Raw genomic sequence first — 17,269 nt, 5'->3', positions numbered from 1 at the left:
CTATAATTTACAAAAATGAGCGCCCCTCTAAAGCGCCGCAGGAGAACATAGTCCTGGCGAGCGCCAGCTCTTTGATTCAAACCTTCTTTACCTCTTGGGTTGGCTTGAATTCTTCAGAAGTCTTCGACTCCGCAAGCTCTCTTCCGCGTTGCTCAAGCTGCTCTCCGAGGCCCTCAAGCTGCTCTCCGAGAGTCGTCGTCGCAACCACCGGAGACCCTCCCCTGGGTGTATCTTCGATAATGCGGACGGGCCGAGCAGGTTCCTGAGCACTCTCTAAATCCATGGTGATTGATGCTGTTGTATTTCCTTGCCCGATCATAAACGCTGCGGGACTTGGGGGACGAGACTTGTCCCTACGGCCATTGGCTTTCCTGTGCCGCAGTTGACTTGTTGATCTGCGATGAGGCGACGGTCCCATGTGGATATCTGGTTCGTCATCCTCCCTCTCACTGCTGAGAGCCTGAGACATGGTCCGTGGAAGATGATAGCCCAACTTGCCCAGTGGTATCGACAGACCGTGAACGACGATGCTGCAGATGGCCAAAAACCAAATCACCACCCTCATGACCTCTTCGAGCCGAACTGCATCTTCGCGCACCCTACCGTCAACTGTGACCTGCCGCAGAAAGTCAATGCTGACGTAGAGATAGAATATAGCTGATACCCCAATGGGGCCAAAGAAACCCACGAATGCAGCCTGCTGGAATTCCTCGATCTGGTGGATTCTTTTGTGCATGGCAAACACAACGGGGACTCGGCGGAAGAGCAAGATCAGAATTCCGAGTGGGATTAGGCGATAGATCGGAATGACATTGTTATGTCGGAACGATGCCCAGGGACATATGGCGCCGAACCAGAGGAAGACAGAGATGTTGAGCAACATATCAATCGTCGGTTGAAGAGAGTCATCTTGAGTTTCGAGCCGGAACCTGCCGAGAGTTAACAAAGGGTACTTGCGAGATTCTGGAAAACCCACCAGTCGTCCCAAGTAAACGTGTTTCCAGCAATAAAGCAAGCCAGGACGTCGTCCGAACCAACCATCCCACAAGTGCCGGTTATGAAGAGAGCCAGGGTAATGGCAAAGACGAGAAAACTCTCGCGATCCACAAACTTCCTCTCCTCGGCGAAGTGCAAGAGTTCCTTTGCAAGCCAGCCCACGACAGCGCCATAAACCACGCTCAATAAAATGGTGTATCCCCACGTTTCTCCGAACCAATATCCCATAGCTTTTGATGCGCCTCCCGGTTGGCCTACGCCCCCTTCTTGGGTGTACTTGATCAGATAGAGCGCGAGGAACAAGAACGGGTACCCGAGACCGTCGTTGGCGCCCGATTCGGCAATGATGATCTTCTGTAGTGGTTTGGGAATGTTCTTGTCCGCAAACTTGCCCTTAACGATAGAGTTGGACAGCACGGGATCGGTCGGGGTGACACATGCTCCGATGGCAAGGGCATGGAGGAAACTCAGATGCGGGACCATGGCCCATACAAGCAGACTTGCACACACCCACATGCCACACATTCCAGGACCGAGGAGCAACGCCAGAGGCTTCCATTCTGTGTAGAGGTACCTGCTCGGCAGCTGGACGCCGGCAAGCACCAACTGAACGCCTAACACAAGGCGCGTGAAGTAGAGGGTGATGTAGTCGAGGCTTTCTTCGGAGCCGGCGGCGTACTCGAGGGGCTTGATGAGGTCGGTCGCGTTGGGAGAAAAGATGATGCCAGCCACAAGCGAAATCACTGTTGAAGTCAACCTTTGATCAATGTTGAGGGGGCCTCGACGTACGTGCTTCGGAGAGATAGAACCGCTCCTTGAACAAGTAACTCACAAGGCCGAAGACGGTGATAAATCCTCCAAGGACGGCACACACAATGTTGAAGTTGGTGAGGGACAAGGTCGGCATGACTGAGCAAGCCGCGACTTATATAAGAACGCGATATGACTCGCGATACGGAATTTCTTCTGTGGTTTCTGCCTCAGGTTCTCAAAATTTGCTCGTCGTCTTCTGCAAAAACCCCCCACAGCGAGTACCGTATTTATTTTATCAGCTAATGTTGTAGGATTCAGATGTTTTGGTGGGCGATGAGTGAGCCTCACACCCGAGACGAGCCGGGCAATATTTCCCCCAGACACAGTGCCTGGTTCCCGGACACTTGTCGCTTCTTCTTCTCTTGGACAATTGTCGTGAAATCGTAGTAGTGTCTAAGTGGACTATCGACAGACGGCACACGTCCTCACCAAGTGTTATTGGACCATTAGGCTCATGGTCCGATGGAGGATACACGTGCTGTAGAATGGGCGGCGTCTCATACGAGCGACCGGTGTCACCATGTGAACCAGTCCTGTATCAACAACGATGGCGGAGGTCAAAGCAAAAGCAATGAGAAAAGCAAGTGAAGAAAAAGCTTGGATAGTCTTCACGTCTGAGACAAGCTTAGCACAGGGATCCTACTAATATATGTCATGCCCAGTCTCTGGCCATGGTGATGGTTGGGAAATGGATGGTGGGTCGGATCAACGGCAACGCGCGCAGACAAACTTTTCTTAACCTTCTAGGCGCCTTCATAAGCTCTTATCAGCAATGATTGACTGCAAGTCTACTGGTATCTCCGAGCCTTGCAAGACTGCTCAATGATACGAGAGGAGGAGACGATTCCAACATGCACAGTGGATTTGTCGCAATGGGGACTTCGTACCGGAAAACTGACCATCTATGGGTTGGCCAGATGCTCGTCTGAGTCGTCTGAGGACAAGTTGGTGGCGACGCTAGCACACCAAAGACACCACAAGGGGTCATCGTACATAGGTAGTTGACCAGGGGCCCCAGATTCCTCTCCTATTGGCGAAGGTTTTGGTGAAGGCTTTGGGGCTGCATGAGGGTTCAAAGGTCCTTGGTCCCGTCTTGCCGGACAGACGAGCGCCATGAAAAGGCGAGCGAGAGCCGTCTGCGGCAGACTACCTTGCCTTGATCGAGTAAGTTCATCAAAAAGGAACTTGTCGCTTGGTCCGAGTACCTAGTAGGCACCCAGTAGGTACCCGTTGCACCCGCTAGGCTGCTATGGCTGCTCCACTGGCTTATCCCTGCTTCCAGAAATACCCTGGGCGCTTTTTGCCCGACGCATGCTGAATGCGGCTGCAATGACAAACTGTACACGAAAAGCTCAGTCACAGCGAAGTCAACAGCCTCAAGTCATTGCCTCCAACGCCACCGCTAAAACCGTCATATGTCCGTCGTCCGTTACAGCCTCGCTTTCCCAAAGAGGCTGATTACCAGTCCACCCAGGAATTCATGCGAGTCATAACCTCCGGACGGTATTGCCAATAATAATCTTGCCTGCCAATATCAAAAAAAAAGTATTAGTCCAGTCGTAGCAATCGCATGTGGTGTGACGATCCAGGAAGGGAGACACAAAAAGCCCGTCTAAAGTCCGCCTCCATCCTCCTAATCTATATGTTCTATATAAATATATGCAATGGTATCCAGGAGAGCAGAGTGGACAAGGCGGATGCGTATAGGGGTATCATAATTGGGCATGCAAAGGGAACGACAAAACATCAGGCTTGTGGGTCAGTGGCTCGCCTCATCCGGTAGTCTGGCTCATAGAGAAATTCATCCCTGGCAGGATCCCATCGATATGCCTTGAACTCCACGCCGTATGGTCTCTGCACGTTCCATGTCAGTCAAAGGAAACACTTCTAGTGGGACACTGGTCTTACCGGTTCGAGCATGTATGCCACACCCAATGGAACATCCAGGTCGCTGATGTCCTCCTGCTTGAGACCCATGAAATAGGCCAGGAGAACCCGACAGATACTTCGATGGCCGATGATTAGGACATGGTCGGTCATTCGTTCTATCTCGAGGATGACCTTTCCCAGCCGGTTGATGATGTCCAGATAACCCTCACCGCCAGGACCTGGATACCGGTAATGGAGCTTGTCTCGTTTTCGGAGCTCATACTCATGCGCGAATTTTTCTCGAATTTCGGTGTAGGTCATGCCTTCCATTGACCCGGCATTGAGTTCGTCCAGCATTCGCATCTGCTTAATATCGTATTCCTCATCATTGAAATACTGGCTGGTCTCGATGCTCCGTTTCAACATGCTCGTCCACACACAGAAGTTCCGTTCTTGGAGCGTTTGCGCGGTATATTCCGGATTCGGTGGCGTCGTATCGCCCGGGAGCGGTGGGAAATGGATGTTTGCTTGTTTTTCGGCCTGGTGATCTTCCCACGCCTTCCATTCCACCCCAATAAATTTGGCTAGTGCCTGAGCGTATCTCACTCCGTCGGGACTTAACGAGCTATCACCACCGATTTTGCCATTTACGTTGTCCATCGATTCACCATGCCGGGTGATCCAGATTTGTCGCGGTGCCAAGTTAAAGTTCATCAGGTAGGTGACGGTTTGAATAGAGAGGAAGCCCTTGACTTGGTGCGTTACCATTTTGCGCCCCACGTCGATCATGGAGCAATACGCCATGTTGTGCTCCTCTTCGAATTCGTCTAGTTTCTGGTATGACTTCTCATATTGTCGGACGCGTTGCTGGAAATCCTGGTATGCCGCCACCGGATCCTTGCCTTTGTAGTCGGGACCGGAGAGTTTCAGTCTCATATTTGCTTCCAGCAGGTTCTGATCCTGACACCGGGACTCCACAAAGAGGATATTGATGTTCTCGTCGCGCTCCCGAATGTGTCTGACTAACGACAGACGTCGCTCCCGGGTATGATTTGTGGCATCCAGGATTCCCACCGATCCACCGTCTTCCAAAACGTATTTCAAGAGCTCGTCCAAGGCTGCATGTGCCACCTGCTCCCGCAATTGTTTGGCCTTGGTATTGTTTGGGTCAAAGAATTGTGCAGACTGATCCATGGGTTCGGGAGCGGACAGCTGAATGGGATCTTTCCTATCTTCATCCAACTTGCCCAAGCCGTTCTTCTGCGACGGACCTGTTGGAGACGAGGTGATTTCGCCATTAATGAGAATCTTCGTCTCAACAGCAGGTGGTGGAAGCAGTTCACCATGGTCAATCACACCCTGGGGACCCTGGGTGGTAGAGCTCATTCGACGTACCGACTCCCGCAGCGCAGCGGTCGTCCGATCGGGTATGGGTTGGCCAACGCCAGCAGCCACTCGTCGACGGTCTCCAACGTTGAATATTCTAGTTGGGTGCTGTAACCAATTCAAATATCGAGCAATCTTCTTGACGATGTAGCTCTTCCCTCTGGCGGGCAGACCAACCATGATGATAATGAGTTTGGCTGCGACATCTCTTTCTGATATTTGACCATTCGGGGATACCTTGGATCGAGTGAGTCCGGGAATATCGAGGGTGGTGGCACGGATTTTGGGAGTCGCGGACCCGGAGGCGTTTGAGCTGTTTCGGGCATGTCTGGACAAGTCAGCGCCGCTGGCCATCGCATCTGGGATTTCTGAACGTGCTTACATCTGCGGACTCGTGGGGGCACTGGGAGCAGGAGTGTCAGTCAAAGCTCTGCCCAGGGCGCCGCTTGTCGGTTGTTTGTGCGCGGATAAGTTGGAGGCGGATCTGCCAAAAGCAGTTTTTGGAGGAGGCATAAGACTGGAGTGGTATGCGACGTGATTCAGGGATTCGCCCTCGTGAGAAGAGGCAGAGGCGTTCGTCATGATTGCGACTCGAGCCAGATCGGAAAATTGTTCGCTGAGGCGACGATTGAAGATGGTCGCTGGGGCAGGGTCTGGGGAATTCGCACTTGGGGGAGGCGAGGTCTGCCTCGACCCTTCTAACAGAGGCATTCAGTATCGATGCCCACGCAGTAACAAAACTAGATGATTTTCAATGCAAAGGGAACAAGGCAGTAGAAGAGGCGAGGAAAAGAGTATCAAGAAGGAATTGGTGAAGAATCTGACATGTTGTGACAGGCCCTCGAGTCGGACAGTTTTTTGACTCAACAAGCAAACGGGAGCGGGAAGCGGACCTGCATGCGCATGCTAGGTACAACCCATACCTTTCTTTGGCTGCAAGCTTAGAAGGAGCTCCTCTTCATCATTTGACGGAGCCTATGATCGATTCACTATCTGCTCGGCTCAAACGGCGAGCGGAAGAGTGACGTCTTTCGTTCCTGGATGGGTTGGGTGAGGGGGAGAGATAACCTTGCAGCGGTCGAAGTTTCCAGGGCTCAAAGGGCGTCCTCCGACGGGACGCGTTCTGAAGGCGGCGATGAGCACGACGGCGGCAACAACAACGACAACAACGAGAGAGAGAACAGTTTCGGAAGCAGCACGATGCTCAGCTGTGGAGGCTTACACCAGTATATACATACATTCTCCAAGAGGACATTCTGTGCGCAGCAAGTTGTGCTCGTGAGTTGTACCTCGTACCTACAAGTAGTCTCCGGAACACGGAATGCGAACGACACGGCGGTCCCCAGGTCCTCAGGCACCCTACGAGGTGCGACTATCAGTTGCTAACGACGCCAATCTTCCCTCTCTTCAGGTAAAGTTACTGCTAATCCGGAGTGCTCACTACTCGTAATTATTGGTTTCGCAAGCTCCCCCAATGGCCCAACCCCCATGGACTAGTCCTACGCTTGATGGCGGATTCTGGAGCCGGCTAGCTACTCTATCGCTCCATCATTACACCGGATGGCTATTGAGGCTGAATAGTCGCAAAGAAGGCTGAATCAGACAAATGAGCCTTGTTACTCGTGAAGAACTTGGCTGACTGCGCCTCGCTAACTAGCCTAATCTGAGGAGCCCTAACACCCTAAGACTTATCCTGAACTCCTGGGCCGGCAGCGGGTTGGTCATGCGAGTATTTGGGGGCAGCCCTGCAACCCCAATCCCTAGCCCTCATGGTTCGGGCCCCGAAAACCGGAGGGGATCGAGGATTGATCACCAAGATGGAAAGCACTCAGTATGTTCAACCTCGCAGCACGAATCCAACCAGTGACACACTATGGGATGAGCCTCGCAAGACGACATTCTCCTTGATATCCAAGCTCCAAGAATACCGAGTACAAACCACCAACGCCTTGCTATCGCAAAAAGAGACGAAAGACAACACTAATAACATATGGCTAAGATGGCGGCGGAGTCGAGTCTTGACGCTCTCTCGCCTCCTTTTCTTTCTGCAAGCGACCCATGGTCGCTCGCAGCAGAATATCCCGCCGACTCAGGCCACTCTCACTCTCACCACCACTATCCTTCGATCCTCCTAGCACATAACTTCCACCTGTCCAGCCCCCGTGGTCCGCATGCTCAGCGTCATCGTACGTGTCGTTGGGATTGTAAAACTCCTCGCTCGACAGCCGATGGCCGCCATGCAATGTGTCGTTGCGCTCCACCTCCCGCTCGATTTCTTTTGTGAGGTCCCAGAAGTTCCGGTCGTGCTCGCCCCAGACGTTGTGCGACAGTTCGTGGCAAAGGGTTTTGCGGATCACTTTGTAATCTCTGTATCCATCGTAGGCATCCGTCCGCAGCCTCAGCTCAATCACCTCGCCCCGGTTGCGGTTTAAGCCCAGTGTTTTGGACTCGTGGGTCGTGTGTTCTGCCGGGTTCATTTCTGTGAGGAGACCGACGCTGAACTTGTGCTTGCGCATCGACGCTTTGATCCCAGGATCGTTGGCCAATCGCTCCAGATACCGCCTGCTCTTTTCTGGATTCGGGAGGTACGATAGAGGTTCGATGGCGTGGAAGGTGTAGGTGGTCTCTTCCTGGATCTTCTTCCAATCGCGGACCTTGTTGGCCTTGACCGGTTTGAATCCGCTCGGCCGCGACATTCTTCGCGAAGCCGCGCCCATGTCTTCCATCTTCTTAACCTCAGCATTCGGGGTGCCAACCAGCTTTATTCGCGTCGTGGGCGTGAGGAATTCGCTAAGCTTGCGGTCGGAGAACGGGTGCTTGACAAAGCCCGGTTTGGGGAGGAAAAAAAGAGACACTCGCTCGACATCTGCGCCAATCTGCTCGGCGCATCGTGTTGCCAGCTCACTAATGGTTTCATCTGGAATATCCTCAAGTTCGAGGTTCTCATCTCGATATTGGACCTTCATCGAGGGCAGAGGCGGCGGCTTGAGTTTGACTAGTGAGTATATTCGATAGCCCAACGGAAGGTCGTTAGATAGCAATACAGAATGGGAAAGACAACACAACGAGAGAACAGGCTTTCACCAGAAAAAGACGTAGGCGGTCAAATAATTGCAAAGGTTCTTCGCTCTTCGAACGAATACCTTTGGTATTAATCAGCGGGGAAACCACGCACCGCAGGCACCTCACTGAATGACGCCACCGTGCAACCAGGTGAGCCAGGTTAGCTGCCAGGTGAGCTGGCCCATGCTGATTCGGACCGAGCCGATGTTCATGCGGTCTCGGTAAAGGCTCTCAGAGCTTGAGGCGGGCGAGGCGCGGCCCAAAGATCGTCAAGCTACCTAGGTACCTACTCGCTAGGTACCCGGTGTCGAGTACAGTGCTGCACCATCGAGATTCGAGACAAGCGAGTGGTCTGGACACTCAAACCTATGGCCACTGTGACAGAAAGCGGACATTTGAGTACGTGGGGCAAAAAACTCCCGACAGTGATCTACCGAAAGGCTAGATTCAGTACCTAAGGTCTCCCGTTGATTAACTGTCACCATCACACCTCTTCCCTACCTACCTAGGTAGGTAGATTCACCCAGTCCTACCGACTCTTATTGGGACGAACACTTCTCGAAGGCCGCACACATTTGTGCTCTGTTTGGTGCTTCTCTGAATAAATTGTGCTACCCAATATGCTGTACCTTTTCCCCTATTAGATCTCCCCACCGGGTTGTGACATAAGCAATAAATTTGTGCAACGTTCTATAAGTTATCATGATCTAATGTCCATTAACGGCCGAGACAGGAATGCTTCCAGTACCTTGCAGATGTGAAGTCGGAGCAGCCTGCACTGATCCATTCCCGTTCGCGTGACAGCAATCACCGTTCGCTTCTCTTCCAACCTCGACGCTGGCGATGTTCTTGTTGCCGGGTACGTCGATGGCAGGGTTCCTCTCGAAGAAGTCTGCTGGGCGCAGATGGACCTGGTGGATTTCCACAGGCATCACGGGCCAATCCTCCACGCGGGGGTTGTGGGTAAGGCCAAAGACGTTCCAGACCACCACGTCGTCATTCTCCACGTCGTCGTTGCGCGCTGCCATGTCCGCCACGCCACCCACTTCCAGCTGCGACTGATTCGTGAACTCTCCGGCAGCAAAAAGCTCATTGTCTCGATATTTGGTGACCCACACGTGGTGATGGGCGTAGGCTGCGCGCTTGGCCACAATGGATTCTGGGTCGGCGAGGATCAATTGGGATGGGGTAGGGATGAACTTGTATGCGACTGGTCGTTGGGAGACCGGATTGACCTTACTCGGGTTGGTCATTTTGATGGTCAGATTGGTGAAAGGAGAGGCGTGTATGGATGTCGATTTGGTGACCGGTTTGCGCACAATCTCGTACCCGTTGCCGTGGGGGTTCGTCTTGGGGTTCATAGGAATAGGCAGGGATTCTTCCGTGAGAATAGTATTGGAATGGCCATCGATGGCCGGGTCGATTCGAACGGCAAAGATATGTTGATGGTTTTGGGCAAGGGCACCAGGGGACACGACGTTCCCATAAGGGCTAACCTTTCCGGGGTCGATGTTGACCACCGAGACGATTCCGGTGGCTCGAGTCTCGATCGTGATGCTGCATCATGGTATAAGCATTCAATGACGTGCACCGGGCATTATCGCACTCACCCTCCAGCTTGATCAAACTTGTAGGCAAAGATGTACTCGTAGTTTGCCAGTGTGATGATGAATTGAACGACCAATTCTCTCAATCTCGTCACCACCGCTCGGCTGGTTCTGAAATTGGTGTGTTTCCAACCGATTCCATTATCTTGCTCATGGATACACACCACGTTCTTTGACACTGAGGGTTTGCCTTGCGTGTCAACCAGCATTGCATCGACATACTTGATGACGCCCAGACAGTCGCAGCCAAGCGCAAGATTATTCGCAGCTCTGCCTGCACCAGCGTCGCCAAAGTCGAAAGCCTGCTTCCGTTGGAATGGTGGTCGAGGGTCACCATACGGAACAGTCATCTCGGACAAACTCAAGCGGTAGAGCACGCTTCGGCCGTCGTAGTGGATATCGTGAAGAACGGCGCACTCGCGAGGAGTGAATCTGCGTCATTTCAGTCAGTGTCAAAGTTCGAGGTGGACGAATAGAGGTGCTTACCCAACACGGAACCTCCATTTTTGCCATTCGATTAGGGAGTCATCACTGACAGTGAATGATGGCCCATCTGGCTGTATCACATTCAACGGTTTCAGATCATTGCGAAGAGGGGTATCCAGCAACTCCGGGACATATTCAGCCGGTCTACAATGTTCGAGTATGTTTTTGCCGGCTGTGCCATAGTTGAGGCCATCTTCGGTGCCACCAGTGGCAAGACGGTCGATACGAACAATTTCCTTCTTGTAGGTATCCATCACTGGAATGATGGGTAGAGGGAACCCGTAATGATTGCTATCGGGATTGCCATTTCGTAGCTTGGCGAAGCATAGACCTTGAGTGTACCTAGATCATAGGTCAATGTCTGGATAATGCAAAAATAGGTAGACGCTTACCTCGGGGTGACCTCTCCGGCATCTGGACCGCCGTAAGGCCATGGGTCAATAGCGACCTCGAACTTCTCGTCAAGATTGAGCTCTTTGATGGCTTTCTTGAACATCTCTGATTCCACACACACATCACTGAACTCCTTAAATTCATCCATTGTCAGAGACTGTTGGGAAGTCGAAGGCACCCGCCTGTGCTCGACTTCCTTGCCTGAGGCAATATCGACGACTGATTCCATGTACTCATGCCTTCGGTCCTCAAAGACGACGTCATACTGGACACGAGCCTGGCGGGGAGGTCGGGGAGTGTCGGAGCAGAGGGTTCCAGCATGCTCAGCGGCGAGGAACTTGATTAGCTGGGCTTTCGGTGGCTCAACAGTGAAGATGTTGCGAAAGATGATGGCGGCCTTGCGGGCATCAAGGACGGCTTGTCGAGCAACGTTGACCTCATCGGCGCTCAATTGGTCCAAGGGATGTTTGTAGGTCATCTTGGGAACAGTATGGCCATTCGTGGCGGCCATCGTTTTCACCGTCAAGACTTCAAAAGACTCCTTCTATAATCGAGAAAACACAACAGGAAACCGACAAAAAGAGAAGAAAGTTAGGACCACCCGAGTGACGAAAGAGGGGAAGGGGTTTCAATAAAAGCAAGCAGGATGATGCTGATATTCGGAGTTGTCCTTCAAGGAACAAATGGGTTGATCTAGAGTGAGGATCACCCTAGCTACTTGCCATTCATGAGTTTCTCCGCCACAGTGGGCGGCTGGGCTCGTTCCCGAGGTGATAAGATCCCAACGAAGGCAGCCAAGAGCGAGCGTTTATATTACGATACACAAGTCACAAAAGGAGCAGTTTGTCGTGCCATGTCGTGCCATGTCGAGCCAAGTCGAGCCTGTTTGTGGGAAGCACGAGAAGCGGGATGCTCAAACTTGGGAAAGCCCTGAGCCAATCATGTGGCTTGTCGGCTATACATACCGGATTGAGCGTGTTTAGTGAGCATTCCAACAGTTGCCTTCCAAGGTTTCTCTGTCGCGGCGCGGTCACCAGGCACCAAATGACCCTCATCGATACCAATATCACTGTGCCTCTCGCTTTAAGACTCGCCTCATCGACATCTTATCAGATTCTAAATCTGCCTCGCCTTTTTTGGGGCCAGAAGAAGCATATGCAGTGCCTAGGTAATTGTTGATGTGCGGGCCTCTCGACAAGATCCTCCACCCACAGATCCATATTTGCCATCCTGGATTTATCCAACCAGATCAAATACCGCGATGCCCACTCGAGGCCATCATGTTGGAAACTCTTCGTCGTCATCTGTAGCCCAGAAAGCCTCGTTCAACAGGTCCTCGTGCTCTTTATCTACGGCTGCAAGTGCCTCTTTGGGACTTTCGATGTCTGGGATCGAGACAATACCCTGCATTGCAATTTCATATCGAAGCGGGCAATAGGTCGGGCCTGCCCATGGAGCAAAGACCACAGAGAAGGTCCGGCTTTTCTTCTTGTCTTTCCAGATGTTACCTCCTGCGTATTCCTGTCGTTCACTCTCCATCTTAAGGACAATGCGAGCAGATATTTGATTGGCCCATGCCAGCCCCAACGCCGGAGTCTTCAATTGTTCATGCATCATCTTTCCTTTCTCGTCTCCCCAACCCGTGAAGAAGCGCTGTTGATGGTCAAGGCCCTGGACCTCCCTCCGCCTCTCCAGCACCGCCGACATCGATGCGTGCCCTCCTGGAACGGCTGGAGAGGATGGTGTTGCCGGAGACGAAGACTGAAGGAGATTTTTCGAATCATCGAAGCGATCCGACACTTGATTGGTGACCACGATCGCTAAATTGTTCTCGATAGCGATCCGCCTCAGAATGTTTCCCAATTTGGCCAGCTCAAAAGCGCGGTCAGCAAGTTGAGCCGCTGTGCGGGTGTCATGTTCGGCTCGGAAGTTTGCGGCCACTGAGTCTAGGACGATCAGTCCGATATTGAATCGCTGGACCGCAACGGGAAGTTGGTACCGAAGGATATGTTCCTGTGCTTCCAAATCGTTTGTCGCAATAGTATGCACACGATCAAGTGAAGGCCTTTCCTCAGGCTCCAAGGCGTCGTACTCAGGATGATGAAGCAGCATTTGGCTCAGTCGCTTGGTATGGAGGGGTCCTTCAGTTGAGACGTAGATTGACCCTTTCCCGAGCCCCTTAGGCGGAGGAAGTTGAACAGAGAGCAGCAGGCCGAGGACGAACTGAGTCTTTCCCACAGCGCTCTCTCCAACCACCTCTACAATGTGGCCTGGGTAGAATCCTCCATTCAATGCTTGATCTATACGCGGATCCAAAGTCCTGAATTTCTGTGGCAAGTCCGTTTCGAACTCGTGCGATTCTGGTCCATCATCTGCTGTCTTGTCTGCTTTCGCGGCTTTTATCTTGCGCTTCTTTACTCCTTGCAGTGTGTCACGTTGCAGAGCTTGTATGACGTCTTCTACCAATCTCTGGACGTCGGCCGCAGGAAGAGGGCATTTTCTGGCAATCTCTTTCGGATCGAGAGTGATCAAGTCGGCGACAGTAATGTCATTTTTCTCCAGAGAATGCAGAAGATGCGAGTGTGGTTTGAGGTGAAATTCAGGGAGGACTTCGAGAAGGTCGGACATTGGCGCTGATTAGGATCATAGAAGCGTGTTGCACCAGGATGGCAGCCATCATCTTTGGCCAAGTCGCGTACCTAGGTATGCACATACGGTGTTGTTTGCATAGAGCCTGAGCAGGGACGACGTGTACCATCCAGATACGGGCAGGAGTGGAAATGTGCTGGGAACCGGGACCTGCGCTGGATTTGTCGTTTCACATTCTGCCAGTGCGTTGGAGTTGTGTAGGTACGTTTCTTACTACCTTACAGGCATGGTCAAAGCTGAAGAAGGTTGAGTACCGAGCGCTTCGAGCACCTAGTGGGTGCCTAGGTAGTGTTAATATCCAACGGGCGCGATGCCCTTTCGGGAAGGCCACGACTGCGCATTGCAGGTTGTTTTCCGGGATGTGACCATTGATGAGACAGTGCTAGGTAGCAAAAATTCATGCAGCTTTAATAGGCCCGTAGAACGACCTCCCTGTATTTCGATTTTCGACCGCCATGGTCTTTCTCTACTGGCGCAATCATAATCATGACTTCTCGCCAAGTTGCCCAGTATGGGACGTTCAAAAGTCCCATTGAGCCGGAGAACTTTGCAGCACCAGGTTCCGTAGTATTGACCCAGCTATGTGTCAATGTAGGCTCGGGGCTTCTCCTTTTTGAAAATCACGCTGACTAGTGGACAGCGTGACAGTGGCAAGATTTATCTCCTTGAGATACGACCAGATGAGGGAGGACGAGGCGTCATCGTCGAGCACTACAATGGACAGAGCCGGGATATTCTACCCAAGCAATACAACTGTTTGTCCCAGGTCCATGAGTATGGTGGTGCCTCTTTTGCCTTCAATGAGTCGACAGGACACATTATTTTCACGGATTGGGAGACCAAGGGTGTTTTTGGCCTCGACCCTGAAACGGGCGAAACTATCCCTATCGTGACAGCGGATCCCAAGGTCTACTACGCCGACTTTGCCATCCACCCTCACCATTCTCAATTCACCGTGGCCATCAAGGAAGACCATCATGCGCCTAAGATTGCAGACATACAAAACTCTCTTGTGGTGATTGACTCGTCCACAAACGAGGTTCGGCCTCTAGCCACCGGCGCCGACTTCTACACTTATCCAAGATTCAGCCCTGACGGGACCAAGATGTGTTGGGTCCAGTGGAATCACCCCAACATGCCATGGGGTTATACGGAGCTCTGGCTTGCTGACTGGGACCATGGCGCGGCCAAGAACCCTAAATGCATTGCTGGCCAGCAGACCAAGGCCAGCATAACCCAGCCACGCTGGGGCGATGATGGGGTGTTGTACTTTGTCTCGGACCAGACCGACTACTGGCAGATATATTCATTCTCCGGTGGTGAAGTACAACAACTCGTATTGGCGGGTTTAGAGGACGCCGAATTCGGATTTGCAGATTGGTTTCTCGGAGGCTGTAAGTTCTCTTGTCTTCATTCGGCATCTTGCAGGACGCTTGCCACTAGGATTCGCGCCCACTTGGCCATGAGCTGATCACAGATTTGCAGCTTCCTACTGTCTCTTGGACCCTTCCACTATGGTGGCCGTCTTCAACTATCAAGGCCGCTGCACCACCATTCTCGCAGATACCCGAACACTCGAGTGGCGGGATCTCAGCTGCCCAATTGTCGAGATAACGATCGATGCCATTAAGCCAGTGTCGGACACATCGTTCGCCATAATAGGCGCCACTACCACTCTCCCAATGCTGGCTACGGTCATTGATATCAATGAACAAGGACTTGGAACAGTCCTGCAAAAGTCCACCACAACATCCCTTCCAGAAGACTATGTCTCCCTTCCACAGCCTATTACGTTTCCACGAGTCCACGGTCCTGGCGGAGGTGATGCATATGGTCTCTTTTATCTGCCGAAGAATCCACAATTCGAGGCCCCAGCCGGCACCCTTCCACCCCTCATTGTTGCTATCCACGGTGTGTCTCTCTGCCCAAACCGCCTGCTCTGCGTCGTAGTTGTCATTTCGTTGATGGGTCATTATTGGTCCAAGCTAATAGCTATCCATCAGGAGGTCCGACATTCCAAGAAGGGCCGGGCTTCGCACTTCGCGACCAGGCACTTACGACCAGGGGCTATGCGCTGGTACAAGTTAATTAGTAAGTTCAATTGCTCTTGTTCGGGATGTTTGGGATTGGAGTCGTCAATCACTCTGATTCAATCTTACTGGGAACTGACGCTTGATCGACAGTGTCGGAAGCACTGGCTATGGGCGTCCGTATCGCAACCTCCTTAATGGCCAATGGGGAGTTAGCGACATTGCTGATGCTGTCTCTGCCGTTGACTTTCTTGCCCAACAAGGGCTCATTGACAAATCCCGGGTTGGTATTACGGGCCACTCTGCGGGCGGCTATGCAACGATGCAAGCTCTGGCCAAATACCCTTCGGTATGGGCTTGCGGAGTCGCTGAAAGTGGGATATCGGATATGAAGCTGCTTGTCGAGGAGACGCACAAATTCGAATCCCAATATCTCTCGCCGCTATGCTATGCTCCTGGTGCCTCGGTCGCGGAGCAAGAAGCTATTCTGAAAGATCGAAGTCCATTGACCCACGCTTCAAACATTAGGAGTCCGCTGCTGATTATTAGTGGAGCGGATGATGCCATTGTGCCACCAAACCAAGCGTACAACCTGGCGAAGATAGTCAAGGAGGCAGGCACGGCGGTGGATATCAAGGTCTACGACGGCGAAGGGCATATATTCAATAAAGGAAGCACCCTGAGTGACATCGAGCGGAGGCGGTATGAGTGGTTCGAGAAATACCTAGCAAGGGCCACTCCGTCATAGAACAAGATGGTCATTTTATGCGCAGGACTGAGTCATTCCGGTCTGCATGTATAGGTCCCAGCGCGTTGAGTATCTGATCAATGTGTCAACGGAATTAGTGTGTTCGTGCTAGGCCCGGACGATGTTCGCTGTAAGACCCTGCTTTGGCAAGACCCAGTTAGTCTCACGGTGATTTCGAGGCGTCTATTAAATTTACAAGAGAGGGGAAAGGGGGACGGATATTGAGAGGAACTGAAGTAATGGCGAGATGGGTAGCTAGGGAGCACGCATTGAACGAGGCTACGAGGCTGGCCAATCGGAGAATTGAAGCTCTAATCTCAGCTCTTGGGCGGGCAGCAATCTACCTAGGTACGTATTCTCAACGACTCAATACCTGCGAATCTTGCACACATTGCCTCTCTAGCTTTGGGATTTGTCGTCTTCATTCCGTACATCATGGCGTCGGTAGCTCAGCCTTGGCTGTTCTCAAAGTATGCGCCGTCTTGTGTCTCCTTTCTGCTTAACATCAGGCGTACATGAATCGCAGCTAATGTATCTCTGGTCTCTAGATTCATCGACCCTATCTTCGCGATGTGTGTTGGGCTTTCTGCAGCTGCTCTTCGCATCCGACGCGAGGAACGCGAGAAATACCCTGAACAGGATTCCAGCTTCCATGCGCTATGGCAGAAAGGTCTCAAGATGAACAAGGTTTACTGGGGAGGCGAACCAAGGCCTGAATAAACTGCAAAGTTCCAGACGTTGGAAGACAGGGACAAAGCGGGAGATGGACGACAGTAGCCGATTGACAAGCTCGAATCAGAACCAGCATTTCTGGTTCTCTACAAGGCACGCACTTGGTACCTCTAGGCGGTGTTGGGAGGAAATGAGCTGCGCCTACGACAGTCATTGCAATATCTCACCGGCGGCAACCTCGACGGTTTTGCGGTCTGAAGCTATTTAAACAGCACACCAGTCCTTCATAAACTTACAACGAACCCATCTCTCGTGGACCGCTTGGTTTTGTCTCTGTAAGACGTTTCCATGAGGCAGGTCTTCGAGCCTTGCATTCAACTCCACCTCTATCTCAACGAGCACGAATCTTCTAGTTAACTGAATCATCATGAATCCACAAGTTAACCTCACAACGAACCCATCTCTCGTGGACCGCTTGGTTTTGTCTCTGTAAGACGTTTCCACGAGGCAGGTCTTCGAGCCTTGCATTCAACTTCACCTCTATTTCAACAAGCATC

The 17,269-nt window shown here is 52.1% G+C and overlaps 7 protein-coding genes across 7 annotated transcripts; 2 read left to right on the top strand and 5 right to left on the bottom strand.

The window, feature by feature from the left end:
- Window positions 1–76: 76 nt before the first annotated feature.
- On the bottom strand, window positions 77–1,903 carry Z520_04753 (uncharacterized protein; the record flags this gene model as incomplete). Its single annotated transcript, XM_016775257.1, has 3 exons — window positions 77–929; window positions 977–1,739; window positions 1,786–1,903. 3 exons carry the CDS (start codon window positions 1,901–1,903, stop codon window positions 77–79), a joined length of 1,734 nt encoding a protein of 577 aa, XP_016633300.1.
- Window positions 1,904–3,555: 1,652 nt separating this feature from the next.
- Z520_04752 (uncharacterized protein) lies at window positions 3,556–5,775 on the bottom strand (the record flags this gene model as incomplete). Its single annotated transcript, XM_016775256.1, has 3 exons — window positions 3,556–3,663; window positions 3,718–5,392; window positions 5,447–5,775. The coding sequence occupies 3 exons, from the start codon at window positions 5,773–5,775 to the stop codon at window positions 3,556–3,558; spliced, it is 2,112 nt and encodes a 703-aa protein (XP_016633299.1).
- A 1,283-nt stretch (window positions 5,776–7,058) lies between these two features.
- Window positions 7,059–8,030, bottom strand: Z520_04751 (uncharacterized protein; the record flags this gene model as incomplete). Its single annotated transcript, XM_016775255.1, has 1 exon — window positions 7,059–8,030. The coding sequence occupies one exon, from the start codon at window positions 8,028–8,030 to the stop codon at window positions 7,059–7,061; it is 972 nt and encodes a 323-aa protein (XP_016633298.1).
- Window positions 8,031–8,834: 804 nt separating this feature from the next.
- Z520_04750 (uncharacterized protein) lies at window positions 8,835–11,124 on the bottom strand (the record flags this gene model as incomplete). Its single annotated transcript, XM_016775254.1, has 4 exons — window positions 8,835–9,684; window positions 9,738–10,166; window positions 10,221–10,562; window positions 10,613–11,124. The coding sequence occupies 4 exons, from the start codon at window positions 11,122–11,124 to the stop codon at window positions 8,835–8,837; spliced, it is 2,133 nt and encodes a 710-aa protein (XP_016633297.1).
- Window positions 11,125–11,891: 767 nt separating this feature from the next.
- Window positions 11,892–13,241, bottom strand: Z520_04749 (uncharacterized protein; the record flags this gene model as incomplete). The annotated part of the gene is made up of 1 exon (XM_016775253.1): window positions 11,892–13,241. One exon carries the CDS (start codon window positions 13,239–13,241, stop codon window positions 11,892–11,894), a length of 1,350 nt encoding a protein of 449 aa, XP_016633296.1.
- Window positions 13,242–13,748: 507 nt separating this feature from the next.
- On the top strand, window positions 13,749–16,040 carry Z520_04748 (uncharacterized protein; the record flags this gene model as incomplete). Its single annotated transcript, XM_016775252.1, has 5 exons — window positions 13,749–13,853; window positions 13,903–14,656; window positions 14,748–15,173; window positions 15,266–15,353; window positions 15,446–16,040. 5 exons carry the CDS (start codon window positions 13,749–13,751, stop codon window positions 16,038–16,040), a joined length of 1,968 nt encoding a protein of 655 aa, XP_016633295.1.
- A 435-nt stretch (window positions 16,041–16,475) lies between these two features.
- Window positions 16,476–16,760, top strand: Z520_04747 (uncharacterized protein; the record flags this gene model as incomplete). Its single annotated transcript, XM_016775251.1, has 2 exons — window positions 16,476–16,510; window positions 16,589–16,760. 2 exons carry the CDS (start codon window positions 16,476–16,478, stop codon window positions 16,758–16,760), a joined length of 207 nt encoding a protein of 68 aa, XP_016633294.1.
- Between the last annotated feature and the right edge of the window lie 509 nt (window positions 16,761–17,269).

Source organism: Fonsecaea multimorphosa (assembly GCF_000836435.1).
Source record: "Fonsecaea multimorphosa CBS 102226 unplaced genomic scaffold supercont1.8, whole genome shotgun sequence".
NCBI classification, from domain to species: Eukaryota; Fungi; Ascomycota; class Eurotiomycetes; order Chaetothyriales; family Herpotrichiellaceae; genus Fonsecaea; species Fonsecaea multimorphosa.
Note: the sequence above shows the minus strand (reverse complement) of the source record. Positions and strands in the feature narration are given on the sequence as shown.